This window comes from Somniosus microcephalus, unplaced genomic scaffold (assembly GCF_052327205.1).
Source record: "Somniosus microcephalus isolate GS21.2 unplaced genomic scaffold, FLI_Smic_1.0 unresolved_chr5, whole genome shotgun sequence".
Classification (NCBI taxonomy): domain Eukaryota; kingdom Metazoa; phylum Chordata; class Chondrichthyes; order Squaliformes; family Somniosidae; genus Somniosus; species Somniosus microcephalus.
In genome coordinates, this window is record NW_028225183.1 from 29,032,650 (window position 1) to 29,052,130 (window position 19,481).

The window sequence follows — 19,481 nt, forward strand, 5'->3', positions numbered from 1 at the left end:
TGGCACAGGCACATCTACAGATGGAGGTTGAGGAGGCCTCTAAAAAGTATCTCACGATATACACACACAAAGGCCTGTACCAGTACAATCGACTGGTTTTCGGAGCAGCATCAGCTCCAGCTTTCTGGCAAAGTGCTATGGAGCAAGTCCTGCAAGGGATGCCGGGGACTCAATGCTACCTAGGCGACATCCTTGTAACAGGAGAAAACGACAACGAGAACCTTGCCAATTTGGAGCAGGTGCTCACTAGGCTTAGAGAACGGGGCCTGCGAGCAAATCGCCCCAAGTGCGAATTTTTCCAGAAACAAATATCATATTGTGGCCATATAATTAACGAAGAAGGGTTGCATAAGTCACCTGAAAAAATTGAAGCGGTCATAAAAGCCCCAGCACCTGAAAATGTCTCACAATTAAGGTCGTTCCTGGGGTTGATAAATTACTCTCATAAATTTTTACCGAACTTGTCAACTGTTCTGCACCCTCTTAATGCACTGCTACAAACGGGAGTAATTTGGAAATGGAGCGAAGACTAAACGTGCCTTCCATAAATGCAAAGGCTTGATCACGTCCAAGGAAGTGTTGGCACATTACAACCCATCACTGCCAATCAGACTGGCGTGCGATGCATCCCCTTATGGCGTAGGAGCGGTATTATCACATAGGTTCCCTGATGGCTCGGAGCGGCTGATAGCTTTTGCGTCACGCTCATTTAACTCAGTTGAGCGTAACTATGCCCAGGTCGACAGGGAAGCACTCAGCCTGGTGTGGGGAGTGAAGAAATTCAACCATTAACTACACGGACAAAAATTTACCTTGTTGACTGACCATCAACCCCTCGGCTCCATATTCAACACTAAAAAGGGCGTTACCATTATGACAGCGCAAAGGCTACAGAGCTGGTACCTTTTCCTAGGGGCACACCAATATGACATAAAATACAAAGGATCAGAACAGCATGGGAATGCTGACGGGTTATCGCACCTACCATTGCCAACGATAGAAGAGGCACCTACAGTCGACCCAGTGGCGATGTTCCACTCAACCATAGTGGAATGTCTACCAGTAACAAATTCTACCATTGAAAAGGAACGAGAAATGACCCAACTCTCTCACGAGTCTACGATTTAATGGTGAAGGGATGGCCAGCACATGGCGAACCATTGTTGCCAGCATTCTCGCAAAGAAGAGAACGGCTGTCAGTGTGCTGAGGAACATTGATGTGTGGATCCAGAGTGGTGATTCCACCCAAACTCCAGGATAAAGTGCTAAAGGAGCTTCACGAGGGGCATCTGGGTGGAGTGAAAATGAAGACCCTAGCCAGAGCGTTTGTGTGGTGGCCAGGTATCAATGGAGACATCGAAGAAATGACCAAGAGATGTGTAGGATGCCAGAAGGTCCAAAACGCCCCACCACAAGCCCCTCTACATCCATGGGAGTGGCCCTCATCTCTATGGCAAAGGGTACATATCGACATTGCTGGTCCATTTATGGACTCAATGTTCTTAATCGCGGTTGATGCACCCTCCAAGTGGCCGGAGGTAATAAAGATGTCCTCCACCACCACGGAAAAAACCATCACAGTAATAAGGACCATATTTGCCAGGAATGGGTTGCCTGAACAGATCTGTTCTGATAATGGTCCGCAATTTGAATCCGAAGAATTCAGGAAGTTCTTAAAAAACAATGGTGTTAAGCACTACACGTCCGCCCCATACCATCCCGCCACCAATAGATTAGCTGAAAGGTTTGTCCAGACCTTCAAGAAGGCCATAAAGGCCATGGTAATGAAGACATAAATCTACAACATAAGGTAGATAACTTCTTGTTTGCGTACAGGAATGCAACACATGTGGTTACAAACCAAACTCCCGCCATGATGTTTTTCAATAGAAGACTAAGATGCCGGCTGGGTTTGAACAAGCCAAACATCAGAAGGGACGTAGAGAACCAACAATTTCAAGGCATGAATGAAAGGCCAACTAGAACCTTCCAGATAGGTCAACAAGTTTTGGCCCGGGACTACCGTACCGAGAAATGGCAGCCTGGAACTATTTGCACACGACTCGGACTGCTGATGTATACCGTGGACATTGGAGAAAGCATAATAAGGTGCCATGCTGACCAGATCATAGAGTCATCCGAAAAGGGACAACCTACACCACAACTCCATACGCCTAATGATGAAGCAGAGATACCCATAGTATCTACCTCCGATCCGGTGATACTGGAACCAGATGATCCCGACACTGGCATTCAAGCCGAATCGACCTTGCCAAAAGAACCTACTACACCACCGAAAACTACTACACCACCGAAGCGTTATCCAGACCGAATCAGGAAGCCTCCAGAGAGACTGACTTATATTTGATTAACTGCAGCAAATGTGTAGATTATTGTCCTTGTAAACATGTTAATTAATGATTACTTAAAATGTTATGTACTAATTATCTGAAAGGGGAGGAATTGTAGTGTATGTACCTTTAAGAGCCCCTGTGTACTGTTATACCGGTAGTGACCACTCGGGTATATAAGCTTGTATAGCGTCTTGTATCTTTTAATTCACCTCCAGACTTTGTTCAGTAAACACCTGTTAAACCAACTCCTGCATTCCGTGTCTCCATTAACACACGGATACAACAATACCCCTGTGACACAAGCCTGTATAATATACCCCTGTGACACACCCCTGTATGATATACACCTGTGGCGCCCCTGTATACTATACCGCTGTGACCCCACGCATATACTATACTCCTGTGTCACACCCTGTATACTATAACCCTGTGACACCCTGTACACTCCACCCCTGTGAACCCCCAGGATACAATACCCCTGTGACTCACCTGAATAATATACCCATGTGACACCAAGTATACTATACCCCTGTGAAATCCCTGTATACTGTACCACTTTGACCCCCCTGTATATTACAACCCTGTGACATCAACCTGTATACTATAAACCTGTGACACCCCCTGTGTACTATACCCCTGTGACCCACCTGAATATTATACCCCTGTGACACCCCGTGTATAATATAACCCTGTGAGTATACACTTGTGACGCACCCAGTATACTATACCGCTGTAATAGCCCTGTATATTATACCACTGTGAGCCCCCTGTATACTATAACCCTGTGACACCACCCTTTAAACTATAACCCTGTGACACCCCATGTATACTATACCCCTTTGACACCCCCTTTATAATATACCCCTCTGACCCCCCTTTATATTATATCCCTGTGACACCCCCTGTATACTATAAACCTGTGACACACAGCTGTATACTATAAACCTGTGACACCCCCTGTATACTAAACCCCCATGATGCCCCCTTGTATACTACATGCTTGTGCCACCATCTGTATAATATACGCCTGTGACACCCCCTGTATTCTCTTCCCCTATGACACCCCCTTGCATACTATAATCCTGTGACACCCCCCCGTATAATATACCCCTGTGACACCCCTTGTATTCTACAACTCAGTGACACACCCTGTATAAAATATCTCTGTGTTCCCCCTGCATAGTATAACCCTGTGACACACCCTGTATATTATATCCCTGTGACTCCCATGTATACTCTACCCCTGCGACAGCCATGCATAATATACCCCTGTGGTCTCCCTGTATACTATACCCCTGTGACATCACTCTGTAAACTCTAACCCTGTGACAGCCCTGTATACTATACCCGTATGAACCCACCAGTACACTACAAGCCTGTGACACCCCTGTATACTATACCGCTGTGACCTACATGTATAATATAACCCTGTGTCACACCCCTGTATGCTTTACCTCTGTGACAACCACCTGTATACTTTACACCTATGGCATCCCCTGTATACTATACCACTGTGACACACGCCTGTATAATATACCCATGTGCCACCCCCTTTTATACTATATACCTGTGACACCGCTGTATACTGTACTCCCGTGACAAGCACCGTATACTATACCGCTGTGACACCCCTGTATACTATACCCCTGTGACCCCCCTGTATACAATAACCCTATGATACCACCCTGTATACTACAAAGCCTGTGCCATCCCCCTGTATACTACAACCTTGTGACACACCGTTGTATACAATATGCCTGTGACACCCACTGTGTAATATACGCCTGTGAGACCCCTGTATAATATTCCCCTATGAAAAACCCTGTATACTATATTCCTGTGACACCTCCTTTATACTATACTCCTGTGACACCCCCCCCCATATAATATACCCCTGTGACACACCCTGTATACTATACCCCTGTGACACCGCTTTGTATTCTATACCACTGTGACACCCCCTGTATACAATACCTCTGTGTTCCCCCTGCATTGTATAACCCTGTGACACAACCCTGTATACTATACACCTGTGACTCGCCTGTATACTATACCCCTGCGATACCCCTACATACTATACCCCTGTGAATGCCATGTATACTAAACCACTGTGACACCACTCTGTATACTCTAACCCTGTGACATCACTGTAAACTATACCCCTGTGACCCTACCAGTATAATATAATCCGTGACAACACTGTATGCTATAACCCTGTGACCTCCTGTACACTATAACCGTGTCACAACCCTGTATGCTATACCAATGTGACAGCCCCCTGTTTACCATACCCCTATGACACCCTGCGGTATACTATACCCCTGTGACACCCCCTTTATACTATACCCATGTGACACCCCCTTTTATAATCATAATCATAATCAACTTTATTGTCATTGTTAGTGCACAAGAGCAGTACAACGAAATGTAGGCTTGCGGCTCCCGAGAATGTATATTTAGATTAAGACATTTCAACATTCAACATTCATTTGGCTTGTAATACATCAACATAAACAACATAAAGTGCATTGGCAGATGTGCAGGCTTTAGAGTTTATTTGTGGAGTTCATTAGGTTGACAGCCCTGGGAAAAAAGCTGTGCCTGAATCTGGTCGTTCGTGTGCGAATGCATCTGAAGCGTCTCCCGGATGGCAGGGGGTGAACAGAATGTGGCTGGGATGGCGAGGGTCTTTGATGATGGTCAGTGACCTCCGTAAGCAGCGTTTCTGATAGATGTTCTCTATGGTCGTTAGCCGGGTGCCGGTAATGCGTTGGGCAGTTTTGACTACCCGCTGCAGGGCTTTCCGGTCATAGGAGCTACAGCTGCCATACCATACTATGATACTATACCCCTGTGACCCCACCAGTACACTATACCCCTTATTACACCCCCTGTATACTATGGTCCAGAAATTCGGGTCGGGGCCTTCCCGCGGGTGCAAGCCCCCGACATGCACTTACCTTGTGTGCCGGCAGTTGAGCTGTAGGGACCAATGGAATTCTGATCCGGGGCCTGGCCCAGCTGCCGGCACGCACTGCTTGCATCTCCCAGGGGCGCATTTAGTTCGATGCGTCTCCTGGGATCACATGGGTGATGGGCAGCCAATGGTAGCAGGGAATGCGCCATTCATACGTATTGACAGGAAGACCTGTCAAGGCCTATAAGAACATAAGGAATAGGAGCAGGAGTAGGCTAATCGGCCCCTCGAGCCTGCTCCACCATTCAATTAGATCATGGCTGATCTGATCCTAACCTCAAAGCTTCTATCACTCTGCATCCACCCGAACCCATGTGATCTCCCGGGAGAGGCGAAGAACCAGATAAAGACACAATGGCCAATTTGGGAGAATAAAATCTGGGAAATTCCTCTCTGACCCATCTAGGCGATCGAAATTCTTCCAGGAGATCACGCTGTCCCTATATTTTCTACAGTACTTACCTTCTGTAAAGGCGATCTCCACCCCAGCCAGGAACAGGAATAAAACCATCTCCTGAAATCTAACATAGAATTAGAACACAGTAGGAGCAGAACCAGGCTACACGGCCCCTGGGCCCACTCCACTACCCACAGGGCCATGACCATTCTGAACCTAGACTCATGTCCAATTTCCTGCCCGCTCCCCGTAACCACGTTAATTCCTTTTACTTCTAGGAAACTATCTATTTCTGTTTTAAATTTATTTAATGATGTAGCTTCCACAGCTTTCTGGGGCAGCAAATTCCACAAACCTACCACCATCTGAGTGAAGAAGTTTCTCCTCACCTCAGTTTTGAAAGAGCAGCCCCTTATTCTAAGATTGTGCCCCCTAGTTCTAGTTTCACCCTTCATTGGGAACATCCTCACTGCATCCACCCGATCAAGCCGCTTCACAATCTTATATGTTTCAATAAGATCGCCTCTCATTCTTCTGAACTCCAATGAGTAGAGTCCCAATCTACTCAACCTCTCCTCATCTGACCACCCCCTCATCCCCGGGGTTAACCGAGTGAACCTTCTTTGTACTGACTCGAGAGCAAGTATGTCTTTTCTTAAGTATGGGCACCAAAACAGTATGCAGTATTCCAGGTGCAGTCTCACCAATACCTTATAAATACCACGGCCCCAAAACAGCAGTAAACTTTTTTTTAAAAATCACACTTTTAAAATAAAGCATAAATTACATTAAATAACTATTTTACACAATCATTTACATTTTTGATAAAATAAATTTTATATTCTATCGGGCGTAAAAAAAAACTTACCTTGCTTTAAGTATTTAAAAATAATAAACCTGTTGAAAAAATGTCTTAATTTTAATTAATTGACCACGTACCTTGTAAAATGCATGCCTTATGCCTGCTTTTTACATTTCTAAATTCTAAAGACTTACCCTCAAGGAAAAACCCGAAAAAAAAACGTAAGTTCAAAGCCCATGCGTTCGACTTCTGAACCGATGCTTTCAGAGGAATGCAAGTGCCAGTTTCCCATGCATGCAGGAAACCAGCACCTCCATCGGGCCCACGCATGAGTACCCAACGCGTACTCACCCGTGGAGACCCGAATTTCTGGGCCATTAACCCTGTGCTCCCCCTGTATACTATACCCCTGTGACACCCCTGTATACTATAACCATGTGACCCCCCTATATACCATACCCCTGTGAAACCCCACGGTGTAATATAGCCCTGTGTCCCCCCCTTATACTTTACCCCTGTGAGACCCCTGTATAATATAGCCCTGTGAGAACCCTGTATAATGTAACCCTGTGACCCCCCGCTTTATATTCTCCTCTGTGACCCCCCGATGTATAATATAACCCAGTGACCCCCTCGTTTACTATACCCCTGTGACCCAAACAGTATACTATATCCCTGTGAATCCCCTTTATATATGCTCCTGCGACCCCCCTGTATACGATAACCCTGTGACACCGACCTGTATACTATAACTCTGCTACACCCCACTGTATACTATACACCTGTGACACCCCTTGTATACAATAACCCTGTGACCACCATGTATAGTATACTGCTGTGACAGCCCTCTGAATAAAATAACCCTGAGACAACACAGTATACTATACCCCTGTGACACCCAAGTATACTATACCCCTGTGAAATCCCTGTATACTATACCACTTTGGCCCCCCTGTATATTACAACCCTGTGACATCAACCTGTATATTATAAACCTGTGATACCCCCTGTATACTATACCCCTGTGACACACACTGTATACCATAACCCTGTGCCAACCCCCTGTATACTGTACCCCTGTGAATCCCCTATATACCATACCCCTCTGACACACCCCTATACTCCAAACACCTGTGACACCCCATGTATACAATACTCCTGTGAACCACCTGTATATTATAAACCTCTGACACCCCCGTATACTATACCACTGTGACACCACCAGTACACTAAAACCCTGTGACACCCCTGTATACTATACCCCTGAGACACCCATGTATACTATAGCTGTGTCACACCCCTGTATACTATACCACTGTGACACTCCCCTGTAAACCATACCCCTATGACAACCTGCGGTATACTATACCCCTGTGACACCCCCCTTTTAAATATATACCCGTGTGACACCCCCTTTTATATTATGTACTCCTGTGACCCAACCAGTACACTACACCCCTGTGGCACCCCATGTATACTATGGTCCAGAAATTCTGATCGGGGTCTTCCCGCGGGTGCAAGCCCCCGACACGCACTTACCTTGCGCACTGGCAGTTGAGCTGTAGGGCCCCATGGAATTCTGATCCGTGGCCTGGCCCAGCTGCTGGCGCGCACTGCTTGCATGTCCCAGGGGCGCAGTTAGTTCGATGCATCCCCTGTGCCACCCCTGTATACTATACCCCTGTGACACCTCTGTATACTATACCCTGTTAACCCCTATATACTATATTCCTGTGACACTCCTCTGTAAAATATAACTCTATTCCACCTCTGTATACAATACCCCTGTGACCCCCCCGTATACATTACCGCTGCGGGACCCCTGTATTCTATACCCCAGTGAGACCCCTGGATACTATAACCCTGTGACACAAACCTGTATACTATAACACTGTGACACCCCCCTGTATACTATACCACTGTGTCCCCCTGTATACTATAATCTTGTGACACTCCCCCTTGTATAATTTACCCTGAAAACCTTCCACCCCCTGGCCCTGGTATTCTGCACCCCATTAAACTGTCCCAAACTGCCACCCCTATAATACCCTAGCATAAAACACCACCTCGTGAAACCCCCCCCAGTGAAAGTGCCCATTTCATCACCACATATAATTTGCCATGCTTTTAAATGCGCCGTTTAATCCCCCTGGGAATTTCACCCATTTGTATAATTCCCCTCACTTATTTCCTGCCCCCTCTGTATAATCCACCCGCTGCTACTCCTGTACAATAACTGCCCCTGTATAATTCACCTCATCTCCCTGTATCTCTCTCCGTCTGTGAAACTCCATCCCTCCTCCCCTTTGGTGAAACTAAACAGCCTCCTTTTATAAGACCCCCATATTTCTCCATCGAGGTATAATCGCCCCCTGTCCTGTCAATCTCCTTACACCCTGCTGGTGAAAATCTATTTTGCCCCTTGTGTGACCCACACACCTGGTGTGGCACCAATTAAACACCCTCTTTAATTTGGTTTAATTCATGTCCAGGCAAACAGAAACCCTGTAAAATACTCCATCCGCAACAAGCACAAAATGGCTGCCCCCCCGCAACAAGCATAAAATGGCTGCCACCCACAGCAAGCATAAAATATCTGCCTCACTGCTACCACCCCCCACTCCTAGCTGTTTATTCTCAACTTCAACCCTGTGAACTGCCCCTTTTTATTTCCCCTGTTAATTCCGCCCTTCTGCTGTCTAATTCCACACACCCACGAATATCTCCATCCCCCCTGTATAATACCCTCCCTTATCCTATGTACCTCAGATAATGCTCCCCCATACAGATTACCCCTGTTGAACTCTCCCCCGTATAATACCCCAGGTGAAGCTGTGCTCTCTGAAATCCCTCTGTATACTATACCCCTGTGAATCTTCCAAACCTACACCCCGGTATAATACACCTGCTTAACTTCCCTCCCCCCGTATCATGCGCCTGCTGAAGCTGCCCCCTGTGAAACCCAAACTGTATACTATACGCCTGTGAATCTTCCACCCCTGCCTCCCGGTATAATATACGCCATTGAACACCCCCCCTTACAATACCCCTGTATACTGCACCCACTCGTGAAGCTCCCCCGTATAATTCCCCACTGACACTCCCCGGTTAATCTCCAAATATAATTTCCCCCACTTTGAATTGCCTCATTTAATCCCGAAGAATTCCATCCAGCTATAGAGTACCCCCATATAATGCCCCCCACTTATCTCCTCCACCCCCTGTATAATCCACGCGTATGCTGCTCCTGTACAATAATGCCCCCTGTAAAATTGTCCCCAGCTCCCTGTACACTTCACCCTGTATATCTCTCCCTCTGTGAAATTCCATCCCTCTTCCCCCTTGGTGAAACTCCACAACCTCCCTATATAATACACCATATATCTCCATCCATGCATAATCATCCCCCGCCCCGCCCTGTCAATCACCCTCCCCCGTGCTGATGAAACTCTGTTATGCCCCTTGTGTGACTCGCTTACCTGGTGCTGCTCCAACAAACAACCCTCTTTAATTTGGTTGAATTTATGTCCAGAGAAGCGGAAACTCTGTAAAATACTCCCCCTGCACCAAGCACAAAATGGCTGCCCCCGCAACAAGCACAAATTGGCGATCCCCCCGCCCAACCCCCCGCACCAGGCACAAATGGCTCTCGCTGCTCACTCAGTGGCTGTATAGTGAGTGACTGGAACCCATTTGGAGAGAGATTGAGAAGCCCCGGTTTACAGGTCCAGAGAGACTGAGATGGGGTGGATGGGTGGATTAGAGATCAGTGGGGCACACATGGAGCAAGAGTTGGAGACATGCAGAGGCAACCTGGCATACGCAACCAGAAGACAGAAAGAGTGATGCAGACACAGAGAAAGAGATGGAGAGGCAGAGATATCAAGAAAGATGTAGATACAGAGAATATTAGGGAGGGAGATGAAGGGATGCAGAAATTAAAGTAGCAGGAAGAGATAAAGAAAGATGTAGAGAGAGGGACGTGGAGATAAAGAGATATAAAGAAAGATGTGCAGTTACGGAGATGTGACTGGAGAGGGAGGGGGATGGAGAGTGGAATATAAAGCTTACATTAGGCGATCTAGAGAACTCCATTGGAAATTCAACCCCTCAGTGTGTCTACAGGGACAGGTGTCTCTGACAATGGCCTGCGTGTGTCTTTTACTGTTCCCAGACTGTATGGTACAGTCAGAGGGAATCATACAAACTCAGTGCACAGAAGGAGGCAATTCAGCTCATCGCCGGCCGATTTATAAAGCTATCCAGCCTAATCCCACTTTCCTGCTCTTGGTCCATAGCATTATAGGGTGTGGCACGTCAAGTGCATATATGTCCCCTAGTTATTAACTTCTCTCCTGAGGCAAATCAGTCTTTCCCATCCACTCTATCTAGGCCCCTCAAAATTGTATACAATTCCATCTTAAGCGCCTCATCTACAGACGGACAGAGATGGAGAAAGAGGTACATGGAGATCTAGAGGGAGAGCTACAGAAAAGCGTGGAAGTTACATTGGGCGATGGGGGGAGCAATCAATGGAAATTAATACCATGGTGTTTAAAAGACAAATTGAGGGCATCCTGTGCTAAGAGGTCTCAGTCACTCCCCTCTAAAGGAAGGTCTTGTCCACGGATTCCATGTCCAAAACACGCTCTCTGCACGGTCACGTTGCAGCTTCCATAGATATTCTCCTCGGGAGAGAAAAAGAAGTGAAAATTGATTAAAAGAAAGCAAGCGGTGACTTAAAGAAAAGTACAAAGCATCATCGCAGGCACCTTCATTCTCGTTCATTCAGGTCCAGGGACAATCTCTCAGCAAAATCATTCCCAGTTATAAACTCAAGAGAAAGTCAAGAGGTACAAAATTGACGAGAGTTGTTGAGGGCACACATATAGGTGGAACAAGGCTTGAGGTGTGTTCACTTCCTCTGGAGAAAGTGGGTTGAGTTTTGGGACTTGGCCCCACACTTCCCCGTGCACAGCTCGGCAGTTTGTAGACTGGGCTGGAGCTGCTCCCTCGGGCCGTTGGGATGTGTCTCTCTGCCAGATTTCTGTCTATTGACATGTTAATCCATGGCACCTCTCTGATTCTGCCTTGTCCATTGATATGTTAATCCCTTAATAGCCCAGTGCAGCACCGCACTGACCAGTTAACCAGACTGGTTTGAGCAGGGCACATTTCTGATTCTGCCTTGCCTATTGATATGTTACATAACAACATAAGAAATAGGAGCAGGAACAGGTCACTTGGCCCCTCGAGCCTGCTCCGCCATTCATTAAGCTCATGGCTTATCTAGGGCTCAAAGCCACTTCCCTGCCCGCTCCCCATAACCCTTCACTCCCTTATCTTGACAAAATGTGTCTATCTCCACTTTAAATATATGTAATGACCCAGCCTCCACAGTTCTCTGTTGCAGAGAATTCAACAAATTTACGACCCTCTGAGAAAAGAAGTTCTTCCTCATCTCAGTTTTAAAAGGGTGACCCTTTATTCTGAGAATGTGCCCCCATGTTCTAGATTTCCCCATGAGGGGAAACATCCTCTCTGCATCTATCCTGTCGAGACCCCGCAGTATCTTATATTTTTCGATAAGATAAAGTTTCATTCGTCTTAATTCCAATCAGTATAGTCCCAGACTGCTGAACCTTTCCTCCTGAGTCAAATCCCTCGGGCTGGATTGTCATCGGGCCGTTGAGGCGGGATTGGAGGCGTATGGGGTGTTAAAATGGCAAAAACTTACTGGCGGGCCCAACCCCGCCTCCATCCCGCCTCCAACCAATTTTAATTAAATTGTGTCCACTGGTCCCGTCTCCATCCCGCCTCCAAGAGACTGGAGAGGCCGTTAAGGCCCTTAACAAGCATTACATTTCCTCTATAATGACATTTTGATCGGCCTTGGTGATTATAACCCTTTCCGACATGAAGCACGCCTGTTCTTAAACATAGAAATGTAGAAACATAGATGATAGGAGCAGGAGTAGGCGATTTGGCCCCTCAAGCCTGCTCCACCATTCAATGCGATCACGACTGATCATTCAAATTCAGTACCCTGTCACTGCTTTCCCCCCATATCCCTTGATCCCTTTAGCCTTAAGAAATGTATCCAACTCCTTGAATATATTTGCTCGGCGGTCACATAACAAGATGGTGAAACCTGTCGGTAGCACATTTGGATTGCTGACTATCAGCTGCAGCTCCATCATTAAATAGGATATTTGATCAGCCATCATTTGCAGCTGGCAGGAATTTGTTGTCTTAGATCTGGGGGGACTTTTAGAAGGCACAGCCACAGCTGTGGAAGGTTGGAGCCTGACACCCATCTCCAGTGACACCTCCTGGGAAACCCCTCTCGCCACCTTCACTGAGCGCTTCCTCAACTGAGGCATATACCAAGTAATCCTAAGCCCTCAATGTCGAAGTCCCATTACCGAAATACACACCACAACTACAGCAGTAAACATCAGATTTTTTATTTACAGTCATCATCTGATGGCTTTTTAACATAAAACATCACATTTCAACCAAGTGACTACCCTTGTGACTATTTGTGCAGTAGCTTTCTCTTATGCATGCTCCTACGTAGTGCTTCCCCTGTGGCTTCAGCAGACGTGGAGGCCCCTTGCTCACTTTCCTGCTGCTCCTGTCCTCTGGAGTTGCGAACCTGTGAGGGCTCGGCAAAAGTCTACTGTTCCTGCGGCTGTGCAGGGGTTGAGACGGCGATCTCAGATGTGTGTGGACTCTGGAGGGGCTCTGACCGAGGTTTCTGCAGAGGCATGGAAGTATGAGCGCTTGGAGTGGAGCCCCCATTCCTTGATGTCTGCCACCAACTTTCCTCTCATGGGTTAGGTCCACCTCAGCGCTTGCAAGTGGCTTGAGAGCACCTTGCTGCACATCAGGGTGGCCATGGGGACCCGTATCTGCACTGGCAGTCCTACTCCGAAGGACTTCCATGAAGGTCTGGTTTCTCTGTTCAATAGATGACCATCGCTCATCCAGAGCTGTCATACTATTCAGAACACTCACCATGTTTACTGCACTGTGGCGACTTATCACCTCTATGGAGGTTGCCATCTTTCCATGGTGATGCGTTCATGGGACAATGATTCAACAAAGGCTCTGCTCATGGTCGCAATGGACTCCTCCATTCGCTCCACACTCGCAGCTTCACTGGAGACAAAACCTGCCAGAGACTCCTGCATCTGTACCTGGATTTCCAGCAGCGCTGATCTTATGGATGGACGCAGAGGCAGAGTGTCGAGATGTAGTTGAGCCAAGTTAGCAGAGTCTTGCGCCCTCCGGCGAGGACTCTCCACTGCTGTCACTGTCTCCACCATCTGCTGAGGCTCACTTTTCTGCTGCGATACAACAGGGGACAACAGTACTCTATCTCGCGATGGTCCAAGCGGGGTGTGACTGTCTTCGCTGGTGCTGGGTGCGCTGATTTCTGCTGAGGCTGCGCCCTCAGGGTTTGCAGCTTCCTCTGAGTCTTCTGTATGCTCAGGCTCTTCCTCCTGGCTAGTGGGGACGCGTGCATGCGATGGTCCTGTGGGGGACTCAAGGAAAGAGTCAGAGATGTGAAGCCAAGATTACATGCAAATTGCAAATTGCAGATGATCATAAGTCCATCTGTTAGAGCTTCAGAATCATTATCAACGACTCATGCAATGTCATTGAGAGAGCTGGAAAACTATTCTGTCACCAGCTTGCTGTGATGCACCCATCTGTCCGTCCCCCACTTGAGCATCGTCCTCCACTCCCACGATCTCCAGGAACGCATCATCCCAGGGGGTGAGGTGGGCTACTGAGGGTGGCCCTCCCCCTGTCCTCGCTCGTTCTCTTTTATTATGAGCTCTCTTTTCCTGCAATGAGGGAGACAAGTGGAGGTTGAGTGCGAATGAAGGAGTGAGTGCAGAGAATCCATAGCATAGATGCATAGAAGGAGGCAAAGATGGAGTGAGGTGGCAAGACCAAGGGCCATCCCTCTGTGTTGTCAGTTGTTTTCATAGCATCACAGTGATAGGGAGTGTGAGGGCTGCATAGACGAATAGATAGGTGTATGTGACCAAAACGAGAGAGGGAATGGGTAAGGGTGCATGGATGTCAGTGTCAAGTGGGATGTGGAGGAAGAGATTGCTAACGAAGTGCCCCGAACGATCAGTCCTCAGCAAAGGCCTGAGCTACATCCCCTTACACCCTCACCTCAATGAATTTCGAGCTCGGCACGATGTTGAGATCATTTTCCGCCGCCTTCGTCTCCGTGCCCACTACTTTGGCCAGGAGTCTTCCCCCCGCATGACTGACCCTTTCTCCCACTTGCAAAATTCCCGTTCTACCTGGACCCGTCACCCTGGCCTTTTATCCTCTCTAGATCTTATCATCGCTAACAGCCGCTGTGACATTGGCTGTCTCCATTTCTCTGCACCCCTAACTCACTCCAACCTACCTCCCTCTGAACTTGCAGCACTCCATTCCCTTAGATCCAACCCTGACATTGTCATTAAACCCACTGACAAGGGTGGTGCTGTTGTTGCTTGGCGAACTGACTTCTACCTAGCGGAAGCTGAATGCCAACTCTCCGAAACCTCCTCCTACCTCCACCTGGACCATGACCCCACTACCGAACATCAAACCACCATTTCCAAGACTGGCACTGACCTCATCTCCTCTGGTGATCTTCCCCCCACGGCCACCAACCTCATAGCTTCCCAAACCCGCACAGCCCGCTTCTACCTCCGTCCCAAGATCCACAAACAGGACTGCCCTGGTAGACCCATCTTTTCAGCCTGTTCTTCCCCCACGGAACTTATCTCTTCCTATCTCGACTCTATCTTTTCTCCCCTTGTCCAGTCTCTTCCCACATACATCCGCGACTCTTCGGACGCCCTCCGCCACTTTAACAGTTTCCAGTTTCCTGGCCCCAACTGCTTCCTTTTCACCATGGACGTACAATCCCTCTACACCTTCATCCCCCACCAGGATGGCCTGAGGGCGCTCCGGTTCTTCCTTGAAAACAGGCCCGACAAGTCCCCATCCACCAACACCCTCCTCAGCCTGGCTGAACTTGTACTCACATTGAACAACTTCTCCTTTAACTCCACTCATTTCCGCCAAATCAAAGGTGTTGCTATGGCTACCCGCATGGGTCCTAGCTATGCTTGCCTTTTCCTGGGATATGTGGAACACTTTTTGTTCCAGTCCTACTCAAGCCCGCCCCCTCTTTTTCTGTTACATTGCTGACTGTATCGGTGCTGTGTCCTGCTCTCATCCCGAAATAGACAATTTCCCTCACTTTGCCTTCTATTTCCACCCTTCCCTCACCTTCACTTTTCCATCTTTGACTCTTCCCTGCCCTTCCTCGACTTCTCCGTATCCATCTCTGGGGTAGGTTATCAACCAATATTCACTACAAGCCCACTGACTCCCACAGCTACCTGGACTACACTTTCTCCAACCCCGCCTCCTGTAAGGACTCTATTCCATTCTCCCAGTTTCTCCATCTCCGCCGTATCTGCTCCGACGATGCCACCTTCCACACCAGTGCTTCTGACATGTCTTCCTTTTTCCTCAACCGATTATTCCCCTCTACCATAGTTGACACAGCCCTTGACCGTGTCCATTCTATCTCCCGCACATCTGCCCTCACCCCTGCCCCTCCCTCCCAGAACCACGATAGTGTTCCCCTTGTCCTCACCTTTCACCCCACCAGCCTCCACATTCAACAGCTCATCCTTCGCCATTTCTGCTACCTCCAAAGTGATGCCACCACCAAATCCATCTTCCCTTCCCCTCCCCTTTCAGCATTCCATAGGGACCGCTCCCTCTGAGACACCCTAGTCCACTCCTCTATCACCCCAACAGCCTTTCCCTTCGCCTGGCACCTTCCCGTGCAAGCGCAGGGAGATGTAACACCTGCCCCTATCCCTCCCCCCTTCCCACTATCCAGGGCCCCAAACAATGGGGAGACCAAATGCAGATTGGGTGACCGCTTTGCAGAACACCTCCGTTCTGTCTGTAAAGGTGACCCCGAGCTCACGGTCGCCTGTCATTTAATTCACCGCTCCAGTCCCACTCGGACCTCACTGTCCTTGGCCTCTTGCATTGTTCCACGGAAGCTCAATGTAAACTCGAGGAACAGCACCTCATCATCCGATTAGGCACGTTGCAGCCTTCCGGACTCAATATCGAGTTCAACAATTTCAGAACCTATCCTCGGCCCCTATTACATCTTGACTTATATATTGTTTTCACCCCTTTGTTTTGGGTCTTCCCTTCCCCCCTTTCCTTTATTTTCTCTCTCTCCCACATGGCAGCTGTCTCTCATCCTGCCAGTACACTTCACACCTAATCTGAGCCTTCTTTCGTCTCCACTGTCCTATTGCCATCTCGTCTGGTTTTCGATACCTCTTAATGTCTCTTTACATCTTTTGTTCTATCGCAGCAATGCCTTCGATCTATTTCATTTCCTTTCCAGTTTTGAAAAAGGGTTTCGACCTGAAACGTCGACTCTAATTTCTCTCCACGAATGTTGCCTGGCCTGCTGAGATTTTCCAGCATTTTCTGTTGTTATTTTGCTTTCCCAACCATCTTTGTATCCTTCGCAAACGTGGCTACCTTACACTCGATCCCTTCAACCAAGTCATCAATGTAGATTGTAAATAGTTGGGGCCCCATCACCGAACATGTGGCACCCCAGTACTTATTGTTTGCCAACCAGAAATGACACATTTATCTCGATTCTCTGCTTTCTGTTAGTTAGCCAATGCTCGTTCCATGTTAACATTACCTCCAACTCCGTGAGCTCTTACCTTATGCAATAACCTTTTATGTGGCACCTTATCGAATGCCTTCTGTAAATCTAAATACACCACATCCACTGGCTCACCTTTGTCCACCGTGCATGTTACATCCTCAATGAACTCGAGCAAATTTGTTAAACATGATTTCCCTTTCCTGCAACCATGCTGACTCCGTTTGACTGCAGTATGTTTTTCTAAATGCCCTGTTATTGCTTCCTTAATGAAGAAATGCAGCATTTTCCCAACGACAGATTTTAGGCAAACTGGTCTATAGTTTACTGCTTTCAGTCTCCCTCCTATCTTAAATAGTAGTGTTACATTAGCGGTTTTCCAATCTGCTGAGAGCTCTCCAGAAACCAGGGAATTTAGGTAAATTGCAACCAATGCATCCACGATCTCTGCAGCCACTTCGTTTAAATCCTGGGATGCAGGCCATCTGGTCCGGTGGACCTGTCGTCTTTTAGTCCCATTATTATACCGAATACTATTTCCTTAGTGATGGTGATTGACTTTAGTTCCGAACTCCCTGTGTCCCTTGAGTTTCCATTTTTTGGGATGTTTTTAGTGTCTTCTACAGTGAAGGAAGATGCAAAATATTTGTTCAGAATCTCTGCCATTTCCCCGTTCCCCATTAGTAATTCCCCAGTCTCATCCTCTAAGGGAACAAAGTTTATTTTAGCTACCCTCTTCCTTTTTCTATACCTGTAGAAGCTTTTACTATCTGTTTTAATGTTTGTTGCCAGCATACTCCCATAATGCATCTTCTCTCTATTATTTTTTAGTCATCCTTTGTTGTTTCTTTTAAATTTCCCAATCCTCTCGTCTTCCCCCAATCTTGGCAGCATTGTATGCCTTCATTTTCAATTTCACACCATCCTTTCCTTCCTTAGTTAGCCACGGATGCTGCTCCTTTCTCTTAAATCTTACTTTCTCACTAGAATATATTTTTGTTGAGAGGTTTGATATATCTCCTTAAATGTCTGCCACAGCATTTCAACTTTCTTACCCTTTAATTTATTTTTCCGGTCCACTTTAGCCAGTTCTGCCCTCATGCCATTATAATTGCCTTTATTTACGATCAGGACACTGGTTTGGAATACACATTTCTCACCCTCCAATGAATTTGAAATTCAACCATTCTATGATCACTGTTTCCTAGATGATCCTTTACTGTGAGATCATTTATTAATTCTGTCTCATTATATAGTACCAATATAGCCTGCTCCCTGGTTGGTTCCATTACATAAGGTTGTAGGGAAACATCACGGATGCACTCTATGACCACCTCCTCCAGGCTACCATGGCCAATTTGATTTGCCCATTCAATATGGAGATTAAAATCACTGATGGTTATTAGCCTACCTTTATTTACAGGCCTCCATTATTTGTTGAGTTATACGCTGTCCAACAGCATTGCTACTGTTCGGGAGCCTGCAGACTATGCCCACCAGAGACTTTTTCCCCTTATTATATTTTATCTCCACCCAACCCGATTCTACCTCCTGATCTTCTGAGCCAATATCACTTCTCACCACTTCACTGATCCCATCTTTTACCAACGAAGCCACCAGACATCCCTTTCCTTTGTTGCTCTCCTTCTGAATGATCATATAACCTGGAATGTTCAGTTCCCAGCCCTGGTCGCCTTGCAACCACGTCTCTTAATTGCGTACAGATCATATGCATTTGTATTTATTTGTGCAATCAACTCATTTATCTTGTTGCGAATGCTGCCTGCATTGGGATATATAGCTTTTATCCTTGTCTTTTTAACATTTTTCCTTGTTTTGGCATTTTTTCTGTTACACTCTTATTTTTAAACATTCTGTCCCTTCCTGTCACACTCTGGTTATTATTTCTCCCATCTCTAGCCTGCTCTATTGCTTTCTCATTTCTTAGTGACTTTAAATTCCCGCTCACCTGGCTCTGTCCCTCCCCCACTATTTATTTTAAAGCCCACTCTACAGCCCTAGTTATTCGATTTGCCAGGTCTGTAGCCCCAGCATGGTTCAAGTGAAGCCCGTCCAAACAGACCAGATCCCCCTCATCCCAGTGCCCCAAAAATCGAAACCCATTTTTCCCACACTAGTTTTTGCGCCACTCGTTCATTTCTCTTATCTTATTTACCCTATGCAAATTCGCTCGTGGCTCAGTTGTT

At 47.1% G+C, this 19,481-nt stretch overlaps 1 protein-coding gene across 1 annotated transcript; it reads left to right on the forward strand.

Moving 5' to 3' along the window:
* Window positions 1-13,761: 13,761 nt before the first annotated feature.
* Window positions 13,762-17,324, forward strand: LOC147087781 (uncharacterized). The gene is made up of 3 exons (XM_085977774.1): window positions 13,762-13,801; window positions 14,686-15,590; window positions 17,280-17,324. Exons 1-3 carry the CDS (start codon window positions 13,762-13,764, stop codon window positions 17,322-17,324), a joined length of 990 nt encoding a protein of 329 aa, XP_085833900.1.
* Window positions 17,325-19,481: the final 2,157 nt, after the last annotated feature.

What these genes read in the sequence shown, in the direction of transcription:
- LOC147087781 (XM_085977774.1), top strand. Translation starts at nt 13,762, where the DNA reads ATGGACGCAGAGGCAGAGTGTCGAGATGTAGTTGAGCCAA. An exon ending in TCGAGATGTAGTTGAGCCAA is followed by an intron (nt 13,802 to 14,685) that starts GTTAGCAGAGTC and finishes CCGAACGATCAG; the next exon opens with TCCTCAGCAAAGGCCTGAGC. An exon ending in TCCTCAGCCTGGCTGAACTT is followed by an intron (nt 15,591 to 17,279) that starts GTACTCACATTG and finishes GCTTTCTGTTAG; the next exon opens with TTAGCCAATGCTCGTTCCAT.